The sequence below is a fragment of the Rhamphochromis longiceps genome, linkage group LG17, assembly GCF_057381845.1.
Source record: "Rhamphochromis longiceps isolate RC_006_pf linkage group LG17, R_longiceps_female_GT1.1, whole genome shotgun sequence".
In the NCBI taxonomy this organism is placed as follows: domain Eukaryota; kingdom Metazoa; phylum Chordata; class Actinopteri; order Cichliformes; family Cichlidae; genus Rhamphochromis; species Rhamphochromis longiceps.
This window is the reverse complement of record NC_140573.1, coordinates 40,600,102-40,626,587: the sequence shown is the minus strand read 5'-3', so window position 1 is coordinate 40,626,587 and position 26,486 is coordinate 40,600,102. Positions and strand designations below refer to the sequence as shown.

General features: G+C 43.5%; 1 protein-coding gene across 6 annotated transcripts in view; it reads left to right on the top strand.

Annotated features, from left to right (window-relative positions):
- The window catches only part of pde4ba (phosphodiesterase 4B, cAMP-specific a), a 182,940-nt gene that overhangs the window by 146,646 nt on the left and 9,808 nt on the right, over positions 1 to 26,486 (top strand). For all 6 annotated transcript variants that reach the window (XM_085387601.1, XM_085387600.1, XM_085387603.1 and 3 more), the window contains one exon: positions 16,454 to 16,566. In XM_085387601.1, coding sequence (XP_085243727.1) covers positions 16,454 to 16,566 — 113 coding nt within the window. The remainder of the gene's footprint in view (positions 1 to 16,453; positions 16,567 to 26,486) is intronic.

Below are 26,486 nucleotides of genomic sequence, written 5' to 3'. Positions count from 1 at the left end.
TTTTCATTAGTCTTGAACCGGCAAAATGAATGCGCAGTGGACTGCAGCGCATGCCGGAGAGAGAAAAAGAGATGGCAAGAGTCTTGGCGACTTTCCCTTTATTTCCATCTATCATAATCCTTCGGGTCAGCCACACAGCCTGTCCAAACATTTCTATCATCCTCTCCACTATGTGTCACACACAGACCCTGGAAACATGACTGGCATTCAGAAGAAGAGCGGGAACCCCAGCCCACTGTGAAACCACAACAGCCATCAAACTGTCCTCCTGATGCTGTTCTCTGCCAATAACACTGGCTCACTACTTTGAAATGTAATGTGTACACAAACCTTGGCTGCACTGAAAAAGGCACATCCCACCGTGTGTGTGTTTACTGTTGCACCTTGATCAATAGTTGGTTAACGACCCTCTTAAGGGACAAATACCTGGGACTCGGCAACATTTGGTCTTAGAACTGAAGAAGCTTCTTAGATAAGAGTTGAAACGTCTTTGGGAAACTTGAAGAAGTCCAGTCGCTCCTTAGTTTATCATAACCTGGATGACTGAGAACCCACACAGGCATATTACTGAACCCTTGTTTGCCTCACCAGGTGAATTTGTGTGTGTACCTGTGTTTATGCTTTAGATGAGCCTGCCAACGCTGTGTGTGTATGTGCGACTGTGTGCACACCTTGTGACTGATGTGGGTAGCTGTACGTTTACTCTCAGAGAGGAGATGCGGAATATCACGACCCTCCGCCAAACCGCCCGCTCTCCTGCTCAGCTCAGATCTTACCGTTGTTTATGCGATCTGACTCTTGGAGACAAGGTGACGTCATCAATAATATTTTCTGCCAGGGCCTCTCATGTATCGTGCAGGCTACAGTAAGCGTTTGTCTGTGAATGCGTAAGGTTGCTGTAATACGAGTCCTCTTACTCACAACTTAGACCGTATCACCAGTATGCCAGTCGAGATAAAAGAAACTTGTTTGTACTTGTTATGGAGACCAACCTGAAGTGGTGCTTTTTTCTTCTGAGGAGGTTTTTGTATGCGTGTCCACACCAGGTTTATTTCACTTTTTTGTGTAATTTCCCCGTACGTACTTGTAAGCACAGCAATAAAAGAAAAAAATTTATTTAAGAAAAACCAGAGGTGAATCCTTGAGGCGATAATCATAAAAGGTTTGTTGGCTGTGTTTCTGCATCGCATCTGTGTCAGTGTTTTCAAGAAAATGTTTGTTTAGGGAGGGATAATAATCCGCCCACCAGACTGGTTTAAAATCATTAACCAGCTCTGTAAATGGATTTAATCCATACTGTACTATTTTTTTTTTTAAACCAATGTACTACATGTAAACATCTCATAGAAATCTATAGTAAATAAAGAACCTGAAACACAGGCGCAAGATGTTTGTCAGCTCGATTTGTGTGGCCAGAAAAAAAACTGGTTTTGACAATACTGTGATTGGTCGATAGAACTCAAGAAGACTTCAACCAAATACCAGAAACTTGGCACCAAAAATGTCACTACTGCTTCATGGGCGATTGGTAGAGGTTGTTGGCTGGCTGTGAAATCAGTTTCCAAAGCTCCAGTCACCCAAGCCTAGAGACCAAAGATCAGGAACCCCCTAAAAAATAAAACTTTTGAAAGCTGTCCAACTCTCTGACCACTCTCTAAGTTTGTGTGAGTGAGGCCTAACTTGTTTAAATTACCAAAATCACTCATTAAAGCAAACAGACTAACTAAGACTGAGACATTTAACCTGCAGCACCCGTGCTCTGTTGGGTAAAGTTGCATTTTTGTCATTAGAGTCTGGTGGTTTTGTTAAAAGCAACATAATGGGAAAATGCTGCACAATGGCAGTTGTACACTTCAGGTGGCCTCTGATTAACACCAGAGGCCACCTCTCATTGTTTGTGCATCTGTTATGTCACCTTGCCTGCCTCTGCAGCAAACAGGAATCTGGATGTTTACATGCCGAGGTGCCCTTTGGGAATACTCGGGCTAATATGTAAGATGAACATGTTATTTTTCCCCTCGAGTCATAGAGTTGGAAGTTAACTACAGCTCGCCGTGCTTGATTGATTTTCTGTTTACATACTTACAAGCTTTCAGTTGTTATTAACAGTCAATTTCGATCACATTATGGTCTTAAAGTATAATTCCAATTATACTTTCAGCTGAGAGGAGTCTCCGCGCAGCTTTCCAGGAAACCACATTTCGATATTTTAGAATCTTCCCCAAAGTAAACAAATGATCTGCCTGAAACAGCTGTTTCACTAACTGCATTAGAGGTCTCCATCCAGACAGACTCTTCAGCTGATCTTATCGCCATGCTGACCCATTGCATGGTGATTCTTCACATCGAAGAGCTGGCAGTCACATTTTATTTGGATATTTTTCGCTGATTAACAAATGTCGTACTCGTCCAACCTCGATGCCCTACAGGAAATTGTCCGTTAAATTCCTTCCAAAAATAATTTGTGGACTGTAGCCTAACAGAAGATCTTCTGTTTGGTAGAAGGTGTGCCACTGCAAACACGAAGGAATGATAACCACTCCCAGACAGAAAAAGTAATTGAGGGAATTTTTAGTGTTTCTGTCTGCAGATGTACGTCGACTGAGATCACTCGTATACCGATTTCTTCCTTTGTAGTTGCAGGACAGTTGCATTAATTCTTCCGTATCCTGACAGCCCAGCTCTGATTTTCACCTTAAAATGAAGTGCTTTTCTGTCGTCTGCGCCCTTCCAGGAATTTGGTTCTCTGTGTTTTCTTTGTAGTGGGTGATTGATGGGTTGGCTGTTGCTGAGACTGTCAGAGATACGTAAATGGGGAAAGAGAAAGAAAGGTAGGGTGGGATGTTTTCTACACTGGAATTTTGTTGCATAACAGCTTAATTCGTTACCTCAGTTCGATGGAAAGAGTCTTTTATGACTCTGACGCTGCTGTACTTTGTGTGGCTTTGACCTCTAGGATGATGTTGCTGTTTGTCTGGGAGACTTTTATCAGTGGCGACAGACTTTTGCTGTCACTGTTTTTCCTGCATAGAGAAAATTTCTTTAACTTCTCAGTTAATTTTAAACCAACGCCAAAAGCCAATTTCAATCTTTTAATCACTGCCTTTTTTGTCCTTTTTAAACCAGTACCGCTAAGTGGGCCTTTATCGACTCAGTATGCATTTTTGTTGCTGAAATGGACATAAAACCCAAAGGTTTTTGAAAAATGGCTGGCTGACCCCTGAGGACCAGAGCTTGCCTCTCATTGTGAGATAAGGAAGTAAATAAAATGCTCTGTTGTGCTTTGTTCAGTGAGGTTGCTCCACTAAAACTGTCCTGGCGTGCAGCGACTTCCCCAGTGTGTAAATTGTTTACTAGGAAAAGCTTGTATTGTAGCACCATCCACTCTAAAGCATCCACTCTGAGCTAGCCAGTTTGTTTATGTCTGCACAAATAGAGAAGTGGGTTTTAGAGTTGTGTGGAGAACTAGTTCAAGTTACTGGTTTCAGTTTCTTCCAGGTGCGCTCAAACGATAAACTTTTGTTCTTTTTCTTTTTTGAAAGGAAAAGCCCTTCCATCCATCCATTTACGTCTTATCCAGTTCAGGGTAGTGGGAGCCTATCCCATGTCGTGGGGCGAGAGACGTGGTACTCTCTGAACAGGTCCCAGGTCGTATGGTAGGGTCAATTTAGGACTACCAGTTAACCTAACGTGCAAGACTTTGGAGTGTGGGAGGAAGCGGGAGTACCTGGAGAGAACCCACACAGCCACAGGGATCTTCCAGGTCCTTCCTACCGCGAGGCGACAGTGTTAGCCACTGCGCTGCCTCGGAACAGACAGCAACAGATGAATCAGTGCTCATGAATAAAACTGGTAACGGCTGAGATATGAAAGCAATTGCTGAAAGAAAATAATGCCATGTGCTATATGTGTGAGTTTATAAAACTAAAGTTTGGTGACTATTCTGTAGGGTTGTTTCATATCTTCTGAACAAAAGCAAATACAACACAAATCAAGTTAATCAACTCGTAAAGTACCAAATGTTTTCTTTAAAGCATCGTACGCGTCTATAAATGGACCTTGCTTGGGTTGTTTTTGTGTGTCAACAGTTATGTTATTGCATATAAGCTATGGAAAGGTACCCACTGATGCCTTTTCCAGCCTTAGGTCACATTTCACCATCCTCCAACTCACGGACTCTCGAGTATCAGTCAAGTGACCTAAGAGGGTTAAAGAGGTTTCCACACACAGTGACTGACACAGAATAAGTGGCACCGCTTTCTAGTTATTAATAGCTTACTGGACAGTTAAAAAAAAAAAAATTAAAACAAACACTAGTAATCACTTTGTATTCACTCTGTAGCTGCAAATACATTTTAAAAGCCTGACACAGGCTTCTGTTGTGGTGGTGAGCTCATGGTTTAATTGCAAGTAATCCCAGTGTTAAAATGTGGCCGGGCCTGGTCTCCACTTTACAAGTCTCCAGTGTCATAAACAAGCTGCTGTGCCAAGTATTTACCCTACTCAAAGCTCTCTATACACGCTGGCGCTGGGTTCGCGGGGCTCCCAGCCAAGGGAGATCCAGAGCTCAGTTTTAGGAAAAGACCCACTTGACTGTATGTTTATGAGTGTGTATTCTTCTACACGAGGCCTATTTTAGGTTTGATTCTCCTTCTTAGTGTGCGTAGTTTAATTCTTGATTTTGTTAATATTTCATTGCGGTGTTTTAACTTTCTTGGCTTAAAAACGGCAGATCTGCCAGGTTGCAGTTAGGTTGCAGTTTCCTAGTTGTAAACAGACGGATGATTTCCAGTCCTTGCAGTAAGACTGGATGAACAAACTCGACACCAACCAGAAAAGCAAAGGCCACAAATTGCTAACGCTAGAGTTTTATACATAGTAGAGATTAAAAAAGTCATTGATGTAACTCAACTTCCTGTCTACCTACGCTGCAAACCCCCCAAAAATATCCTTCCTGTCAGAGAAGTTGCATTGCTGCACAGGAAGCACCACATAATGAACTAGAAACCATGTAAAGTAATGTTATGTGCAGTTAGCTATTAGATTCAAGGGGATGGTCATTACTGGATTTTGGGATTAGCTTTGAGCTTCTATTTTAAAGCATGACGTTACATTGCTGTTAAATTCCCATTTTTATTCTTTTCCTTTTATTTTGATTAGAGAGGAAATTTGACTCACAGCAAAGATCCTGTGCTGGATTCAACTCGCGGGACTTTTGAGGAGGATTTCACATTTTGGATTGTTTTGTTTTGGGGGGTTTTCAGTCTGTCTGTGGTCATCATCCCGGCCCCCCGTTCAGTTATGTCATCCTCACTTATCTAACAATACAAGCCATGATGTCATTAAAACTCTGAAAAACAATCCTTAAACATCTGGTGGGAGCAAACAGTCTGAGTCTTCACAAGTGTCATTAAGTTAGTCAGGAGCCATAAATATTTCAACCTTTTTCCTCGTTTACACCTTAATTGGTTTGAATGCTACTCTTTTGTTTGTTTTTCTGTCCTTGTTTCATTACCTTATTTTACAGCGCGTATATAGTGGCTGTAGGCTTGCTGTACGTCACATACATACACCACTTCACACAAAAAGCGGTGTCACTTCCCTCTTTCGGTAAAAGACAAACATCCTTCATAGAAAGGGGTTTAATTGATTTCAGTTTTCTTTTCTTCTTCCTCTTTAACCTATAAAAACCGTACAAAAACACTTGCAGTTCTCCCTAATAGGATTTATTTTCCCCTCAAACCAATTAAAGTTTCAAAAGTCTCCTTTGAAGTAATATTACGCTCTCCGTGAAAAAATTTACATTTCATTTCCAAAGATGTATCAATCTGTCACTTTTGGCTTTGTGAGCATTGAAGGCCGAGTAAATGAACACCATGTGGTTTGATGCTGTTTGAGCGCAGCCGTGACTCCGCTCCAGTTGTTGTTTGGATGTTGTGTTTTACCGGAGTCCTGTTCCGCTTCGGGTTTTATCTGCAGCCCGCCACAGAGAGAGAGAGAGCAGGTTCAGAAAGCTGGAAGCATGCACTCTGCAAGTATTTGAATTATGCCATTGACGTCAGCACAGTCATAAAGTAGACGGGTGCCCTTCCCCTGAAGTATTCCCTTGCCAGCAGGCCTGTTCAGCTCTGTGCAGATGGATTCAAACGCTCTCTGCTTCACAGACAGAGCCTTTTGTTTGGGTATTTGGGAAGCTTTTTGCACTCCCCCCAACCTGACCTGCCAGAAAAACACCACAGCTACTGCGTCCTCTTTGTGGAGCAGCGCAGGAAGCCAGCTTTTTTTAAAAAAAGTCAATGATTAAACAGCCCGCTTTAATAAAAAGCCACCTGATTTTTACCAACAAAGAGAAAAAAACAAGAAAAGCATGCTTTTGCTTATCATTTCTCTGAAACGATTAACCTATTTTTTTTTTCTTCCCCCCAAATCCATGTATCTTTTTCGAAACTGCTCTTCAGTTGCACCGTGAATGCCGCGTGACTATTTCGCTGTTACTCGGGGAGGGAGTCGTATTTAATCTTGATTCAATCAGGAAGTCTTACTTAGCCAGTTTGGATGAACACAATCAATCTTGTCTTGCGTGCTCACCGCTGCCAACAGTCTTTATTGGTTCAATTTGATTTTGTAATGTGGTCTGGGAGGCGCACATAAACACACACGGGCTGGCCCGAAGTGACACACAAGGCATGCTTACCCATCATAAGTAGGCATGCTGTTTGAGGTTATTTGAGGTTTGCGTCAGCTGGTCTTCATATGTTTCTTGAGCCTTCGTTGCACGCAAAGCCCTTCATTGCAGAACCCTTCTGGTGCCTTTCCTGCCCCGCTCGTTAACTCGACTTTATCCCGACCCGGACCAGCCAGAATTGGCTCCGTTTCACGGCTTGCACGCTAAATACAGCCAAAATAATGTTAATGAGACAGTCATGTTTGTCTTGACAACAGTTCAACAACAGCTGGAAAAGTCTCCGGACTAAAATGATTTCTCGCTTGGCCTCAGTAGAATGTTTTTCAGGTCCTGACGCCAAGAAACAGAAGAAGCGTGACATGTGAAGAGAGCCTGTCTAGCTGCAGTGCACATCACCTTGGTGAGGCTGTTTACGGCCCCATTATTTGAAATAAGACCCTCAGGAGTGATATGAGGCCTGGGATGGAGCACATGGAAGCGGTCCGTATTTTCTGACATGTTCAAGCCGTCAAAATACAAATAACACTAATCGTTTATGACAAAACGAATTACTCCAATTTGTCACCTGAAATGTATTTTCACATGTAGCTCTTCTGACGTGACACTAAATCTAGCAGCAGTAAATGGTAAATGGCCTGTATTTATATAGCGCTTTACTAGTCCCTAAGGACCCCAAAGCGCTTTACATATCCAGTCATCCACCCATTCACACACTGGTGATGGCAGCTACATTGTAGCCACAGCCACCCTGGGGCGCACTGACAGAGGCGAGGCTGCCGGACACTGGCGCCACCGGGCCCTCTGACCACCACCAGTAGGCAACGGGTGAAGTGTCTTGCCCAAGGACGCAACGACCGAGACTGTCCAAGCCGGGGCTCGAACCGGCAACCTTCCGATTACAAGGCGAACTCCCAACTCTTGAGCCACGATCGCCCCACCAGTAATGCATCTCCTGGTAGAGTCTGAAGCTCCCCTCCTGGAAACCCTTTGATTTCTGACTTGCCTTCTTAAATTAGTAGTAAGTACTTTACAGTAGTAAAGCTGTCTATGAGCATTTATTTAAAAATAAAACAATAATTGTGATTACTGAGCATGCACTTTGTTGCTTTTGTGATTTGAAACCCACTCGAGGAACATGCCAGGTCACTGTATTAGCACAGAAAAAAAAACGCTCCCAGTTAACCATGGCTATTGTGTCCCAGTTTGTTTGGTTACTTGCCATTTAAAGCGATAGTCTAATATGCTAAAATAAGTTAATTGACTTTAGTACTAAATCCAAAAGAAAGAAGGGAGAGAAGGGCAAATATGATATCATTAAAAAGTAGCTGGTTAGCTTCCCTAGAAATTAACAGAAAGTAACAAAAAGGCAAATGAATGTGTGTATATTTATATGAATATGACTTTATATGACTTTTCTTTTATTGAAGCTTCAGCCTGTGACAAAAGCTAATGTGGAGCCCCTACCCCTGCAGTGTTTGCAAAAATAATATCGTGACTGATCTCATTTCTGAATCGCATGTTACAGCTATGAACACAACTTTAAATGCACCGCAGTTTAATCACACAAGTAACACTAAAGGAACCAAGCTGAGCAGGAACCACATCATAATGGGCACTGCAGTAACATAATAAATAATAAATAACACAGTAGGAGGTTTGGGGTGACAGGGTCTCATCGGAGACAATTCACTGAGTAATATATGAACGATGAGTGATGAAGGCTTCTTCCTGCAGCCTATACACACTATATTCTGCTTCTGTTTCCACTTTGAGTGGAAAAGTGGGGAGGGACAGCTACAGGCACCTGTTGAAAACTAGCAGAGATGTAGGATTCTTTCTTTTTTTGATGAAGTTTAACAAACTGATGGTATTTTTTATCTAAACCTGCACAAAAACAGCTCTTTAGTGGGAAGATGCTTCTCTATGCAATGCACACGCTTTACACTGAGTCAAAGAGGGGCTACTGGGTTGGACCCAAGATCACGTAAACAAGAATCAAGGAAAAAGAGTAGCTTTATCTCTACTGCAGTCAGATATTTGAAATAGGGAAAAAAAGCAGAACACTGTGATTGACCACGTGTCAGCCACGCCCTCAGGAAGTGAGAAGTGAGTAAATCTGTTGGTGTCAAATCAGTCTGGAGGTGTTTTAGAGAGCAGGGTCTTTCAGGACCACCAACAGCTGCTCTATACCCAACACTTCTCATAATCCCTGAATTCAGATGCACCACTTACACCTTTTAATTCTAAATCTGGAAGCTTCTCTGGAACTTAAAAAGGAGAATAAAGCAGCAGCAGCATCGACACTGACAGAAGTCTGGCTGAGCGGGGTCCCACGGCTCCTCTGATCCATGCAAATCAACCTGAGGGCCAAAGGCCAGTCAGCATGACAATGAGGCTCATTCAGTCTAGTCAGTGCTGTTGCTTTCAATGCAGGAGTTCACCCCAGGTAATACAGACAAAGCCCGGTCTGTGTGCATTTTTTTGGTGGGCATACCCAAGTTTTGGATATATAGAAATGTTAGAAACTGTTGTGAGATGAAGAGAGTGCGTGAGCATGCAGCTCAAGGACAAGACTGTTTACGCTCACAGGTCCTCAGAGCCGAGCTGACAATAAGGCCAAACACACAGCTTCAATGACGTCTGTCTTTTTATCAGCGGGAGAGATACAGATTCGAAACTGTGAAGGTTTTTACATCAGAAAGTGACGAGCGGTCAGATAAGAGGGATACTGTTTGTACGACAAGGCACCTCAGGTCTCAGCGAACCTTCAGACCGTGCCGTGTCAGACTGTCCCTGAGCTCGTTTCACTCCTCACCGTGTACTCCTCACATTCATCTCCTACGTGCGTAAATCACTCCGTGTCTCTGCGAACAATGTGCACGTGACGGAGGCAGAGAAACCTCAGACTTGTGGGTGATTCAGTTTGGAGCAAAGGCCTGTTTGGACTGGTTTCTGGGTTAATGTTACTGTAACTGAAGTTTTAGCCACATAAAATCTTAACACTTGCATGCAAAGATAAAACAAAGTTACTGTCTGGATTAGACTTCGCATAATGGAAGAATGAATTCACTGCAACAGAACTTCTGAAAGAGGCCCGGCCGTCTTCAAAACAATCTTTGAAATTAGGTCACATACCAGTAATACAAATAAATACATGAATGAATGTTCCAGTCACACAGTTCTCATTCCAGTCTTTGTTTTTAGACGGTAACAGCAGCGTAGACACAGAATTTGATTAGCTCTTTCTGCTGTCGTTCCTACGATTCAGCGTGGTCTCTGCTGTAACCGTCCAGCCTTTATGGGGCAGAGTCATCGTTTTGTGCGTTGCTTTTCTTTTCTATCCGGTCGTTCAGTCTGACGTCACTAGCCGTGTCTGGGTCTAAACTCCGCTGCAGGTCCATATATCAAACGATCACTGTGGCATTACTGAGAGTTGAAAAACTGTCTAAAGTCTTTCATCTTTAATAAAATGATCAGCGTTCTGCTCTACCAGGTGTAACAATTGAGTTTAACATCCAGGCATCCATGAAAACGGAATTTATGACATTTAACGGAGTTAGAAGTTAGCAGGGAGTTAGCTCGCTAGCTTCTATCTAAATACAATATAGCATGTCCTGACTGCGGGGTTTTGGAAACAAATTCAAACGTACAGCTCTGCTATCACTTCCAGCATAAATGAAGACAGAAAACTAAACAGCAGTGACGTTTGTAGGGTTACTGAAGTTGGGCTAGCTGGTATATAACGATGTGCTACATGACCACTAGCGACACAGCTATGTTAGCATAATATAAACAAGCTAACTTTTTTTCCACTCGATAAAAGTTAACGTGAGTGTTCTCGGTGGTCAGGAACAAATGTAATCGCATGGCAGGATGCTGTAAAAGGACCAAACTTCAGCCAGGAGAACAACTGAGATAATCCATCCACAATACGAGGTTAGTCATTCATATACTGCTGCACGGGCTGGGCTGTAGTTACATCCTAAGGTTTTAAAAACTGAGCTTAAATAAATGATTAGCGGTAATAAAAGCCGAGGGAGGTCAACAGGGATCACTGACTGTTTTAGGAGCTTTTTGAGATCAAATAGAAGAAAATACATAACATTAAACATGTTAACAACACAAAAGCCATATTAAACGCAGACTACTTTAGACCCGGAAGTAGGATTCGTCGCGTCATCACTTAACGACCGGATTGTAAATCTCACAGAAATGTGTATAATGTGGGGAGGAATGTATAAGCAGGGGGGATTAGAGCCAGCAAGCTACAAAAATGGGGCCTAGCACTCAAACACGTACACGCTGTGTGGCCCAGTCAAAGCACCTTTGTTATGTTTTGTGGTTGTAAATTACTTTCAGTTTAAATGCAGGTAGAAGAGCCACAAGTCACACTGTTGCACTGAGCTGTACTCACATGCTGTGAAACAATAGGACCCCCGACCCTGCAAAAAATGCAAATCTAATGTTTACTTCCAGTGTGTTGCTACTTCCAATAATGTCTCATTTCATAGATTATTCCAGACTGGATTTGAACCTTCGCCACACAAATTCTGTTTACTAAAGTGAGAAACATTAAACACAGATAAAGAGACGCGCTTGCTATTTTGTTAGCAAGTGTAACAGCTGCATTCTTCTTTCCACCGACAGCCGCGCACGCGAAAGCGCTGTTTCGCCATCTCCACCGCTGTGTTAGGGGAAGGCAGCAAATATAAAAGCTGGTAGCTTTGGCACGAGAGACATGGACGATTACAACACATCAGAATATTTAATCTGTGAATCAACATCCTAAATATGTCACAGTGCTGCTTCTGGAGGGTCACAACCACATAAAAAAGGAACCAGCACGTTTTACCAGCACTGCGTCCCTGAGCAATGAATTTACCAGCTTTGTCTCCAATATAACAGGATGGCTAGAGGTTTATTTTACCCTCCTATCCCTAATAACAAACAGCCGCAGGGTAAGGAAATGTCATCTACTGAAATATTACTCACATTCTGAGTCCCAGTAAATCAGATAAATGTTTGCTAATGAAATACATAGCCATGATGTCATTTTGTCACTTCTCAGAACCCAGCTTAGAGAAATGTTTTGATCAAGAAATGTATCGAGGTTATGCAAGAAGGCCCCGAAACCACAAACTCCACCACCGCTCTTCGTCCTCCCCTTGACTTTTCAGATTTCTTGTCAATGACATTTCTGTGAATGTCAAGCCAAACTTGAGTTTGTAAGACCTCCAAATGCAGCGCTACCCCCCCACCTCAATGTACCATCTCTGGTCTTTGTTAGGAAGTGTTGTGTAACCGCACGGAGGGTTTCAGATCAACTCACTTTCTGGTAAAGCAGGAGATGAAGAAAGAGAGTGCCTCAGTCTCTCTCTTGCTTTTTTTCAGCCATTTACAAATCCGGCGCTGCTGCCAGTTGACCAGCGTCAAAGTTTGGCTTCTCTTTAAGTGCGTGTGTGGTCTGTTTACGCTGGTTCACTAGAAATGTGGGACGTCACCCTTCGAAACCTGAATGTTTACACGGTGAATTCTTGGTCAACGAAAAGCAGAAATTAGGATGGACTGAGCAGGTGTGGGGAGGGCTGGTCCTCAACTGACCCCTTTAGTCAGAGTGGGTTTTGTGTCCCAGCGTGTGTCAGTGCTTGCTCACAATTAAGCTAACAGTCTTCCACATAGATGCTGGCTGCTGATAATGCGCTGCAGCTGACATGCCCTGCTGCATCTACCTTTGCATCACGGGCAAACTATCTCTATGCCCATGGGAGGATGACAGATGCAGCTGTCGCTCACACACAGGCACAAACACAAACAGCTTTAACAGCTCCTGTCTGATGTCCTGTGGGCACAATGGTCCTTAAATAACCTCATTTGAGTGTGTGTGTGTGTGTGTGTGTGTGTGTGTGTGTGTGTGTGTGTGTGTGTGTGTGTGTGTGTGTGTGTGTGTGTGTGTGTGTGTGTGTGTTTGTGAAGAAATCTCCCATAAAATGTGGAGTAAATAAACCAACAAAATGTTATTCTTGTGGAGGAGGTGAGTGAATTTAAATTGATTTTATGGGGAAATCTGAAAAATTATGCTCTGAAATGCTAATAATCAAATAAAAGACAGATCTAAGAATTATAAAACATTTTGGAACCGGCGCTAAAATGCACGTGAAACAGGGAAAGGAAAAACAATCATTGATTTATGGATTGACACAGTAAGAGGAATGCTGGTAACATTAAAAAACAGCCCATGTGTTCTTTATTTGGATTTTATTTTCTGTTCCTTTTATTTCTCTTTATTTCATTCACTCTTGCCCTTTTCCTGCATTTTCTCGATTTTAATGTTACCTCGGGCTGCTGATTTTGCTGGATTTAGTGAAAAACAACTAAAAACTTTTCAATATTAAATTGAAACCGAGACAGAGAGTGCTGACCTCAAACCCCCCCCCAACCTTTCCTGCCGGCTCCGCTTCTCTCAGATGGAAAGTACTTGTTTGTATGGCAGTGTGTGCGGTAACAAGACATCTTAGCCATCAAGTGTGCGTGTGTCACTGTGTTTGTGTGGCTGGACTGTACATATGTATTTTCCTGCCTGCCCCTGTGGGACAAACTGTAGGTCTGAGCACTGATCAGAAAGGTCCTTGTGTCGGGTGGAGGCGGTGGAAATCCCCTCTTGTATCGTTGTGTGTGTGTGTGTGTGTGTGTGTGTGTGTGTGTGTGTGTGTTTGGAGTGCTGTTTCCCTCAGTCCACCCAAGGCCATAACTGGAGTACTTACTAATATATAGTGAGTGCACATGCCTCTACTCTTAATGTGTTTTCATTATCACCAGTTTTTCTCACCAATACTTTTTACCCATTATGACAAATCATATTTTAACCTTATACCAACACGTTTGTGATTTACTGCTTGTGTCTCATCCATCTAATTAGACCTGACTATAGGTGTAGACCTAAGATCCAGGTTCAAACTGACCTTTTTTTTTCTTTCTCATTATATCCTATATACTTATATTTACAGTGTTTAATACGTCTATTAGACCACCAAAATTAAAAGCATTGGTAATTAACCAAATTATATTTAATGTTTGTCTAATGGTTAGTCCACCAATGTGTACAGGCTGTTTAATTGAAATGATATTTGAAATGTAAAAAAAGTTGAAGTTTACAAAAAACAACAAACAAACCCTGAAAAACATAATAAGGCTTATTATTATTTGTATGTTGCACTTAATTACTTCTTGATTAATTTCTGACTTTTTTTTCCTTCCATATGTTCAGGAGAGAGAAATAAGGAGATGGATGAATGGATGATGGAGCGGTAGATGGATAAATGGATGGATGGTTGGATGGATGGATGATGATGAATCAGTAGATGATGGATAGATGATGGCTGGGTAGACGGATGTATGTGTGGATGGATGGATAAATGATGGACGGATAGATGATGGATGGATGGGTAGAGGGATGGATGGATGATGGCTGGGTAGATGGATGGATAAATGGATGGATGGATGATGATGGCTGGGTAGATGATGGATGGATCGGTAGATGGATGAATGATGGAACTTTTCATATGAATTTAAAATAGGCAAAGCCAAATAGGAAGTGAAGTCATATTGCGGAAGCTGTGAACTTGTCTTGTTTTATGGTCGACTAGTCTTTTTTATTAGCTCGATTTCTATCTGAAGTAAAGTATTCTAAGCATCGGTGCTTATTTTTGATAGCTGTTGGAGCAATTTAAATATTTTTGACATAAAACTTAGAACCCGAGCCAAATATTTTAGTTCTTAGCAAATAAATCTTTAACAGGTGGTTAACTGGGTCCTTTGCTGGAGGAAAGACTGGTGATTTTGGCCTTGTTTTCCAGCAGGCCAGGGATCAAAGTAAAACCGTTATACAAGTGTTACAGTTCTGTGGCTCTGGCACCTGCCTCAAAACTTGGATTTAATACATGGAGACCTGCAGGTATTTGGCCTTATGGCTGGCTTTAGGGCCTGACTTGCTGAACTAGATCTTGAGACCCAGTTTTGTGTGTTTTGAAATCACGTCCTGAAAGTGATTTTTAGATCAATCCAGCCATGGCTGTTTCTCTCTGATGCAGCTTCATTTTCACTCATCATTACTGCTACGACTTTGGACAAATGTTGAAATACCAGTCGAAAAACTTCTACTGTGGTTCTTGCTTTCTGAGCAGAGTTTAAAAGGTCAAAAGAAAAGACCGTTCCAGGGAAAGGGACCTTTCTACGCTCTTCAAAAACACAAACCACCTCAAAGATGTTGGAAATACTGGAGAGCAACATCTCAAATAAGTGTAAACCGTTTCAAGATCAGGCAGTTGTGGCATTAAACTAAACACACACACACAAACACACACACTCCCTCTTTTTCTTTCACTGCCCTCATCAGAGTGAGGGAAGGCTGTGGGCAAAGTGCCAGGTGCCTCTCATGTTTGGGAGAGCAAACAGGCTCGTGTCTTTGATGGCGAGGAGATCAGAGCGGGGGACGCATTCTACGTGGCCGCGCTAAGGTCGCCGCAGTGCACACCCTGCTGCCATGTTGTGCTCCGCAGCTAGGCGACCCGGAGTATACACAGTGAGTGGGAGAAGAGTGTGTTTGTGTGTGTGTGTTGGTTCAACTCCACCAACCAACTCATCGCACACTCGCCTTTGCTTTCCAAGACACACTCACTCCAACTCTGACGTACAGTTTGCAGTTGTCTGAAAAATGGTTAAACCACAGGAACAGGGTCGGAGCAGTGACTCCCAGGCCAAGCAGGAATCTCTCAGCAGTGGTGACAGCACAAACCTTGCCTTGACTTTCTCTGTCTGTCATCATAATCCCTCTCTGGACCAACTTCATGTGTGCTTTGTAGATGTTTTTGTTCTTTACTCAAGATTTCTTTTATTATAATCCTTCTGCTTTATTTGACCAACATATTTAAAAAGAAAAGAAATAAAAACAACCTAAATGGTAACAGCACAACAGCATTAGAAATGTCACTGCATTTCTGGTAAACGTAACGCCAGTGCCAGTTCCTGTCATTTTATATCTAGGGCGCATTTTCTGACTGCTGTGGTTGGACCTTCAGCCTTCTTCTTACGTCCTAGAAAGCAACAGTGACACATGTTTTGCAGCAGTTGTTATCATTTTTTTTTATGACTAAATGAGTGATTAAAAACATCCTGCGTCAGAAATGATGGGCTCATCACGAAGACGTGTCCGATGCCACCGTCTGTTGTCGATGATCAAAAATAAAATAATTAGTGTGATTAAATATTTCTTAATCGGTGGCAACTTTACCAGTTAAGTCAATGCATGTTTTTAATGGTACAACATGTGCGCCTCTGCATGTGTGTTTAGGTTTCGAGGTGTCTGTTTCCTGTGAGATGGGGTAAAGTTTGTTTGTGAGGTGGGGGTATCTAGTTTCCTGTAATAGGGCGGTTGACTTTATGTAAATAAGCTGAGGGCCTCAGATTGGGAGATGACGTTTGGGGGGTTGGGGACTCACACAGACAAGTCGAGTGTGTGACAGAACGAGGTCAGGTCCTGGCTTTCTCTCGATTCCACTGACAGCTGCGAGTCCCAGCAGCTAAAAAACCTCCTCATGACGAAGGGGCGCTACAACCGTGTCCCACCTCTAGCAGTCCCCCCTCCTCAGCAGCAGGAACCCTGAGCGAGACCCGTGGGTGGACGGTCCCTGGGAGTGGCTGGGCAGCGTTCGGGCTCCATGTGCTCTGTCTGTTCTGACTGCGTGTCTCTGTGTGCCGGCTGTTTGTTGACAGATGACGCGTACCAGAAACTGGCCATGGAGACAATGGAGGAGTTGGAGTGGTGTTTGGACCAGCTGGAGACCATCCAGACCTACCGCTCTGTCAGCGACATGGCCTCCACCAAGGTATGAGAGGCTGCACCTTTCACTGTTTGCTGTTATTGTGTTTCATCATAATGGGGGCAGTTTTGTGCCATCACACTTGTATTTCGAGCAGATAAATCCAAGTCCATGTGTTGCAAGTGTTTATACAAAAAAAGGGCTCCGCTTTTTAGGGGAGCTCTCAAATCTGACTAGCAAGGGAATCTGCAGGAAGCATTAATCCTTCAGCATAATAAACACATGAAGGGCGGTATACAAAATCCAAAGATGCTACTGCTGAACTTAGCATGACCCATCAAAGTAAACAGCGTTAAAAGTTTGAACATAAACAGAACAGTAATGAGGAGGAGATTGGTTTGGCAGAGGGGGCTGAGATGAGTGCTGATTGGATTAAAAGGCCACCAGCTCACTTATATGTCCTATTTATCATCAGATTTGTTTTCCTGAGCAAACATAAAACTCTCCTTGTTGAAAAGATGGTCTAACAAGCAGGTGTGTGTTTTTTCTTGACCGGCTGTGGCTCTCTTTCCATCTTAGCTGACTAACTTTTCCACTGTCCGCTGATTATTCTGTTTCTTCTGTGTCACCGATTGCGTGTCATGTGCAGTGAAGTTCAATGCCTGGTTTTTATGTGAAGAGACAGGAAGTTGAAACAATGGTACTGAACCACATTCAGCTTAATAATCACTTGTTGTATTGCGCTTCCTGTGCTCGTGTCACTGGATTCTCGACATGATATCTAAGAATTATTAGGTGGCATCCATGACTGTGTGAGTCATGGTAAGTTTGCTCACTTACAAAGAAATGGCTGTATCATTTTCATGGAAAGAGACAGACATACAAGCAAAACATGACTTACTATTTGGTGGTGGACGAACCCTTGTTGGGGTAAGACGTTTCTTTTTGTTGGTCACCAAGTTTGCAAAGATTTCACGAGGGGTTTTGGCCCACTCCTCTTTACAGAAACTCTCTGAATCCTTTAGGTGTTGTGGCTGCCGTTTGGCAACTCGAAGCTTCAGCTTCCTCCACAGATTTTCTAAAAGACTGAGGTCTGAGGCTAGGCCACTCCATGACCTTAATGTGCTTCTTCCTTTCCACTCCTTTGTTAGCACACCCCGTGTGGCAAGATACTGAAAGGAGCTCCAGATTGAGCAGTTTGGTCATTTTATACTTCTTCCATTTCTGAATAATGAAAGCTCATCAAACGTTTTGTACCTCAGTTCCAGTCTTGAGCATATCTAAGGCTTTGCCTCTGACCATGTCCTTGGTGGTGGCGAGGTTCGAATGGAAGAAACTGGTTCTGGTTCTATAAACATGCGTTGAGATGAATGATTGATCCTAATCTGTACACATGGGCACGCAGCCAATCTGTGGGAGTCCGAATCCTAGCTGGGTGGTAGGGGATAAAATATTTATTTCACTCACTAACATGCAAATCAATTTAAAACTTTTATGTAATGTATTTTCTCTGGATTTTTGGTTGATATTTTTTGCTTCTCTCCATTAAAACGATACTACCATAAAAATTAGAGACTGTTCGTTTCTTTGGAAACTTACAAATTCAGCAGGGGATCAAAAAATTATTACTCGGTCTATAATTTATTTCTCTGTCATTAGAATCTCTGCTGCTATTACCTTAAGGGCTGTAATACAAAACACATGGTCTCATAATTGCCTCCTTTTGGCCTTTGCATTCAGATGATGTCATGGATATCAAAGCACGGTTTCTCCGTTACGACAAGGTTTTACATCTATTCAGTTTTGTACTTTAAGAATTCATCATTCAGAGAAAATGATCAGACCTCGCCTGCGGCTTGAAGTATCCAGTCAGTCCACAGATGTCTGTTTTTAAAATGGTTGTCGATAGAGATAATGTGGTTGGCCGCCGGACACCAAAGTAAATATGTCTGTGGGATTTAAAGGTAGGAAGAGTTCATGAGTCACTGGATATATGGCCATCACTGTTAGAGATCTAAACTGGGCAGTTTTATACCGTAGACTGCCACAGAGATCGGCCACTTGGAGGAAGCTAGATATTTACATTTTTTGGTCTTTTGTTTAAGTCCAAACCACAGAAAGCTGCTGTGTGTGCGATGAGTGTAACTTAGCCTGAAAAACCCTGTCATGTAAACATGTGAATCAAGAGGAAAGCTTATTATTTCTCATGAAAACTGGACAACAGGATGCGAGTGATCCAGCAGTGGGTCAAACACAATGAACTAGAGAGGAAGACAAAGAACGTGTGTGTGTGTGTGTGTGTGTGTGTGTGTGTGTGTGTGTGTGTGTGTGTGTGTGTGTGTGTGTGTGTGTGTTTAAGGGATCCTCGCAGACCCCTGGGCAGAGTTACTCTCTCTTCCTGTCTCCTTCCTGATCTCCTGCTGCTCTCTCTATATGACAATAGCCATCCCAACATACCCATTTGGACGGTTAATGGCCGTGTTTATTTATCCTATTGCTGCCGTCACACATCCAGCACTGACAGTAAGCAGGAGCGGTTTCACTTAGGTTGACAGAATCACTGCAGAACTACTGGAACAACTATTCAAACAGTCATTTAGACATGAAAGCAGGGGTGACAGACCAAACACAGAAGACAGGCAGAGTGCAGAGGAAGTCGGAGCATCCATGCTTGTACAAACGTTCTTTAAAGAAGCTGTTGGTTTGCATCACTCCTCAGCTGCGTTTCAGTTTAGCCTGAAATCAAGACTGTAACTGTAGGACTTTTGCAATCGTAGAAAACTTTTTTTGGATCGAGACGAACGTTATCTGTAGGTGATGATTGAATACAGGAACTTCACCAACTTGAAAGATTCCCAAATATCCCAATAAGGGAAAAACGAAGGAATGGTTTTGCGCTGCTTTTTCCAGAAAACATTACACCTACCCCTCGGTCTGCCAAGATCATCAGACTGTAACACAATGGAAAGCTGACAGCACTTCCACTTGAGCAGATGGATGTAAACTGACAGGTGTGGCCATTTATCGTTGGTCAAACGAAAGAAAAGTAGCTCTCTAAATTGTACTTTCTTATTTTTAATCAGTTCATACTGAACTGTATTTCTTCTTTAAATGTGGAGTCTCCGCTGCGGTCCACAGCGCAGCGTATCAAGTGGCACAATGTGCTTATTATGCATTATGACCCTCTCTCACAGATGTGACTTTGGCAAGTGGGTGAATGTGCCCCGACACGTAACCGTATGTGCACAAGATGCTGATAAGGAGTCGCCCATCGAACATGTGCCGCATGTATACATGCCTGTGTCTACGTGAGTGTGCGTGCAGCTGGGTGTCCGTACCCACAGTAGGCTAATCCCCTCATATCTCGGCAGTCTTGTTTTTACAGTAAACTAAAACATTGCACAACTGCAGACCCTTTGTCAACTTGGCCGTTACACCCAACGCGGCTTTGTTAGCAAGAACATACCGATCGGCTCATATGACCCCCGCAACTTCCTATTGTATTTAGGATGGTGGAAAAACTGTTATCCAAGCTGTGGCAGAGTATGAAACATGAGCACAGGGGAGGTGAAACGCAAGAAGATGCGATCGTACCTCCAAGGTGAAGTGCAGGCAGGGGCTGATGCTGAGCACTTACAGTACGTGACTGTCCCCTCTGTTATGTATGGTTGACATAGACGGGTCAAAGTCTGTTGTGAGTTGGAATATGCTCCTTCCAGCACTGCAGACTCTCTGTTGTGTGAAAATACAGCTTAAGCATCTAATGTCTGCTTGATTATAATCAGTTCTTTTTGTCAATATGGGGCTCAAGATCATTTAACAGAGTTACTCACAGATTTAAAAGAAAACTTAAAAAGAAAATCAGATTTAGTAAACTTGAAAAAAGATGAAACAACTGTTTTTTTTAATCATGCGGATTTCACTGAACTTTGGGAAGTGAAGAGAAGATAAAGATTTTATCCCAATTCTGCATGAGCCAAAATTATAATTGAAATGGAAGTTTATAATTGACTGCACTCATTTGCGAAACGTGATGAATTTGCTACCAAAAAAGAAACAACTGGTTCCTGCTTTGAAAAGGTGAAAAGCTGCTGCTTTTGTCCAGTTCATATACCGTATTTTCCGCACTATAAGGCGCACTTACAATCCTTTAATTTTCACAAAAATCAACAGTGCGCCTTATGTATGAATTCTGGTTGTGCTTACTGACCTCGAACTGATTTTATGTGCTACACGGTGCACAGAAATCTGTCAAAACATGTTTTACTACGACTTTGGTAGCTACGAAGCTGCACCAGATTGTCGGTGCATTACGGCTACCATAGCCAGGAGCCTCGCGGAGGAATCTGGGTCCTAAACTCCATCCGTTCAGGTCCCAAAGTCAAACGAACACTGCGACATCACTGAGAGTTAAAACTGTCTAAATTCTTTCATCTTTAATAAAATGATCAGCGTTGCTGTTTTACCAGGTGTAACAATTAAGTTTAACATCCAGGCATCCATGAAAACAGAATTTATTACATTCAACGGAGTTAGAAGTTAACAGGAAGTTAGCTCGCTAGCTTCCACCTAAACATGATATAGCATGTTCTGACTGAGAGATTTCTGAAAAAATCAAACGTACAGCTCTGTTATCACTTCCAACATAAATGAAGACAGAAAACTAAACAGCAGTGGCGTTTGTAGGGTTACTGAAGCTGGACTAGCTGGTATATAATGATGTGCTACGTGATCGCTAGTGACACAGCTATGTTAGCATAGCATAAACACAGTGAAGCTGGAGGATGAACGCTAACTTTTTTCCACTTGATAAAAGTTAACATGAGGGTTCCCGATGGTTAGGGACAAATGCAATCGCATGGCAGGATGCTGTAAACGGACCAAACTTCAGTCAGGAGAACAACTGAGATAATCCATCGACAATACGAGGTTAGTCATTAATATACTGCAACAACATGGGAATAGAGCAGCTGCAGAGAATTCAACATTAATGAATCAATGGTACAGAAGAGGAGGAAGCAAGAAGAATGAGCTGAGTAAAGTTTGACTTATCTGACTGTTTTGTTTCACTTAATGCGCCTTATGGTCTGAAAAATACGGTATGTGCATTAATTCATTAAGTGTTTTCTTGGTTATCAAAGAAAGCTCAAGGAAAAATGAATCCCTATCCCTGAGCCTGAGATGATGACATCATCATCCCCCCAATACAAAATCCACAAACACCAAGCAGCAAATTACTGCATCTTAGAATGAATAATGAAACCATGAAGAAATCTGATGGAGACGAGCACGTGTAAAGGGCTTTTTAAAGAGCCGGTCACCCGAGTAGATTTAACAGTGACAGCAAAGCTTCGGAGATGTGACTGCCAGCTGCAAGAGCGCTGAGCAGCAAGCAAGAGGAGCAGGGGGGGGAAAAGGCTAGAGGCGGGACTACCCCAAGAGGGAGTGTGTATGTAGCAGAGGTCTAACACAGTCATTGCTCCACAGACACAGGGTGTGAGGTAGAGCCTGATCAGACCTCGCAGTCCCGAGTGAGTCACTAGAGCTGTGGCGTTTCCCAGCGTCAGAGAGCAGAGGCTTGGTCCCTTTACTCATGCTGTAGTCAGACTGAGACTGAGACACTTTAACGGACGGCAGCCCCACTCTACCCTGCACTTTACACACAGCAACATGGGCGCCTGTTGCTTTGACAAGAAAGAGAGGAAATTAGGGAAGCTGAACGGTTGGAGGAAGGTGAGTTTTGTTATTTTTATAATTTTATGCTGGTAGACACAGTTTGTAATCATTCGCCATTCGGTGAGATTTCCTGCCTTGCTTGGACTTAAAAGAACAGATGTTTTGTGGCTTGCTCAAGCTTTTTCTTGCACTGAATGCTATTGGATATATATATATATTTTAATATATTACATACACATTGCTTTTTCATACACATTGTGTACTTATATGCCCTTTGATCCTGGTGGAGTTTGGAGCGAATTTTAGCAGCATTTTATTTCAAGTCTGCACATGATTTCACTTTGGAAGCATGTTGGGAGTATTTATTGCCGCTTCAATTTACTGAAAAGTTTGTCCTTTGAATATTAATTTTCAACTCATGGTGGTCAAACCTGCCTTCTGCATTTGCCTCGGGGGTCTTTTATGCTTCCTTTGCTGCGTATTCCCAAATTGTTTCTGTCTGTGGAACTAGATAACCTTTACTCCCAGAGAATCAAACTCATGAGAGATTTATGGTGCTTCCAGATAATTAAGCGCAGATGTCGTTTTGTTCTTCCTGGCCAAATGCCAAAGCGATTTCTTTAGTTTGTAAGTGACCTATAAGTGACAATAACCAGTATTCACTGTAACTGCATAGTTACTGCTTATAAAAAGTTCAGCTTTGTCTGCTTTTAATGTCTCCAACTGCCTAAAATGAGGGAAGGAGCCACAGATTTAAATCACAGGAGGTCCAGCGGATGGAAAGGAGTGTATCTTAGCTGGGTACCAAAGACTTTTTTTTGACATAGGCCAAAACACTCAGGTTGTCTGACGAGAGAAGTAGTGGTGAAGTGCTCGTAGCTTGGGTGCACAGTGTCGAGAACACATTTCTGCAATTCTTTATTTTGCCAGAAGTTAGGAGGAGAATTTAGAACAGACGATTTGAGCATTTCCTGTTGTTTTTTTTTTGCAGCGTGGTCTTTAACAGAGGGTTGCTTTCTGCTTTCGAAGCAGCCCCGACTCGAGCTGAGCATTGCAGCCTCGAGCCTAAAAATAGTGAAGCAAACTACATCTGAGGCTGTGATCACCAGGAGCGATTAGAATCAATCAGTCGGCTTAAAAGCGATTCTCCTTCCCATCCTTTTTTGCTCTCGAAACCTTCATTTTTTCCCCCCTCTATATTTTACTGTACGGGACCACAGATGCATGAATACACTCCATCTCTCACACACACACACGCACACACAAGCATAAGCGAGTGAGTCAGAGGAAGTGAGAGGTAGTCAGGCCGTCTCTCAGAATTGTCTGTATCTCTAACCAACATACGCACAGTTCATACGTAGGTAAGTTTCCTGATCTTCTCCGAGTTATGTCACTACCCCTCCGCGCCGCTGTGCTGATTTTACAATCTGGCGTCACACGTTTGCTAAACCGAGGAGGTGATTAACCGCAAACGCTGCACGTTTGCTGGTAAAGGAGATGGTTGCACGAGTTATAATCAGCAACGCTGCATGCATGCTGTGAATATGAGACTGTGTTGAGAAGCATAAAAATCACGATAATAAATAAAACTTGCAGCTCCTTGCAAATCCTGAGTGACTTAAATCAAGAAATTGATTACTTTTAAAGTGTGTTTCGCACCTTCACAGAGGTGCAAAGATATTTACAGATTTAGCCATAAGTTGTAAATACCAGTACAGACTGGGAGCCCAGTACTAAGTCAAGACTGACCAGAATGGGTGTAGTGCACCCACTAGTGGCTCAGAGACACAACTTCAGTCTGAACCACTTCAGGCGCAAATGGGTAACGAGACAAACTGGAAAATTTCAGCTGATTTCAGCAACACCAGAGAGTTCCAGTTCAGTCATCCTCTAAGCTGTGGTGCAAAAAGATCAGAACGATGAGGAGAAACAGTCAGAGAGTAACAGACACGATACCCTGAGGCTGCAGCGCCAGCTCAGATAATGGAAGCACGCTGATGTTGCGTAAGATCAGTCTCGTGTCAGAGGGAGACTCCGTGTCTGCCTTCCGGTCCACCTGTCCGCCTCGCCGCCCTGCACGGCGAGCTGTCCGATGGGATCACGTCTGAACGGAGGGGGCTCTGCACGAATGCCCCTCCCTCCACCTCTCATTGATGTACCACGGGCTCCATTCACCTTCCTTCCCTCTGTCAGAGCACCTCTCTGCTGAATCAACCCACCCACCGAAAGCAGGGAGAGAAGGGGAGGAGTAAGAGGTTAGAAGACAGAGATATGGAGCTTAAAGCGAGAGGAAGACGAGATAAAAGCAAAAATAATGGAAAATTTGTTGAAAAAACTGATTTAGATTATAATAAATGAAAGGAGCTAACTGGTGAAACAAATATGATAAAGATTCCAGTGACGGAGAGATGTATCCACACATCTTTGGATGGGTTAATCTCCCTCCAGTGTCATGATGTCAGTGGGAGATAAGGAGGCTTCCCTCATGAAAGAGCCAACTCCAAACACACACTGGCAGCGACACATTGAAACACACACACTTATAAAACATGTCAGCACTGACTGGGTTTAAATGCAGGTGACGGCGCTCGCAGGCTGCTGCGGAGCGTGTGCGCACTTTTCTCGCAGCTTCTGGGGGAAGCACGGCACTTCGACACTGCATCCTGTTATTTCTGGTTTCTTTATATATTATGCAGTGAGCTATTATATAAAGAGCTGCCTCCTCCTTTTCTGTGTTTTTTCTTCTCCTTCTCCGGAAGGAATTCTCTCGGGAAAGCTTTCATCTCCCCCTCATCTTCCCGCACACACACATTAGGGCCGAGAGATTCTCTGGGAACCTCTGTTTACAGTTTCCTGTGGATATGTTCTGAAGCGTGAGGGAGGCGTCGCAGCTGTCCTCAAGGTTTTCACACATAAGAGCCCAGTCGTGATTGACACGTCTGGTGCTGCTGGTGTTACGCTCCGGTCAGGTGGGCCTGGCCTTGTACACCGCAGCCAGTATCAACACCTGCTCTGAGGACAGCCCATCGATTCTGCCAGCGAAGCAGACAGACAGAGATTGATGACTGTGTTGGCTAGTGGAAGCCGAGAGAGAAATTGACATGTAAGCGGTGGAGAGTGAGGGATAGATGAAGCAGAGCGAGGGAATGGTGGTGGAGGCGAGGAGGAGGAGGCGATTTTCAGCCTGTGCATCAGTGGATGCGAGCAGGGGCGATGTGTGTGGTGAGTCCTCGTGACAGCTCAGCAGCTACTGCACATGTCTGCCTGGGAAGCAATAGGGGAAGCCTCTCTCCTTCGCCTCCCCTCTCCTCATTTAGAAAAAAAAACAGCCTGACACTGGCTACCTAGTGCTGTTGCCATGGCGTTGGGGTGTTCTGGTAATTGGCGCACACGCAGTTACAGGCAGCGAGAGAAACCGTGGGCTTCGTGTCACCTAACTTGGGGAAGGAAGGACACAATTATCTTCCTTCTTCTCTAACCGTCTCGCCTCCTGTGTCTTGGCTGTTAAAAATAGCCGTCCACAAACACCCTGTCAGCATCTAATATTATTATGGGGTGCGGATAATGAACAGGCTTATGAGTTCTCCACAATGGCTGCCGTGGCTGCACGTCAGGAGACAACAGAAGACACAAAAGAGGGGGCGGGAGGGGATAATAGAGATAATGGTGATTAGAAATACCATCGCTGTACGTTCATATTCTTCAAAACGTGCTGCAGCATCCCTCTCGCTCTTCCCATTGTTTCACTCGTAGATGGGAGGCGCAGTTTCACAGCTTCATGACATTACAGGGCCTGGGAATGAAGGAGGACGGACATTACTTGCAGTGGTTTTGTAGTTGAGAGAAAAAAGAGAGCGAAAGAGTTCATATTAAATGGATATTAAATATCAATCACTCACACACCCCTTTATAACTTTACATATACACCAATGCCAAGCTGTAGTTTGGGCTACCCCCTTTCCCCCCCACTTTCTGTCAAATCATGTGTTCTGACTGGAGTGTGTTGCTGGGGCTGGCAGACTACAGCGAGGGCGAGAGGAGGGAGGGAGGGAGGGAGGGAGGGAGGGAGTGCTACAGCAGCGAGAGCAGCAAAGCGAGACAAATCCAGTAGAGGAACCCCCCCTCTAGTCAGATGAACATCACTGCCTCACTCCCGCCTCCTCCTCCTCCCCTCTCCATCGCCGTTTTTCCCCTCCTCCCTTCCTCGCTTCTTCTCCATTATTCATCAGTGCGCAGACAGTCCCCAGCTCACGGCTCCAGCTGCTGCTCCAGCCGATCCATCGAGCCCGCTGGGTCTCCTCGCTTACAGC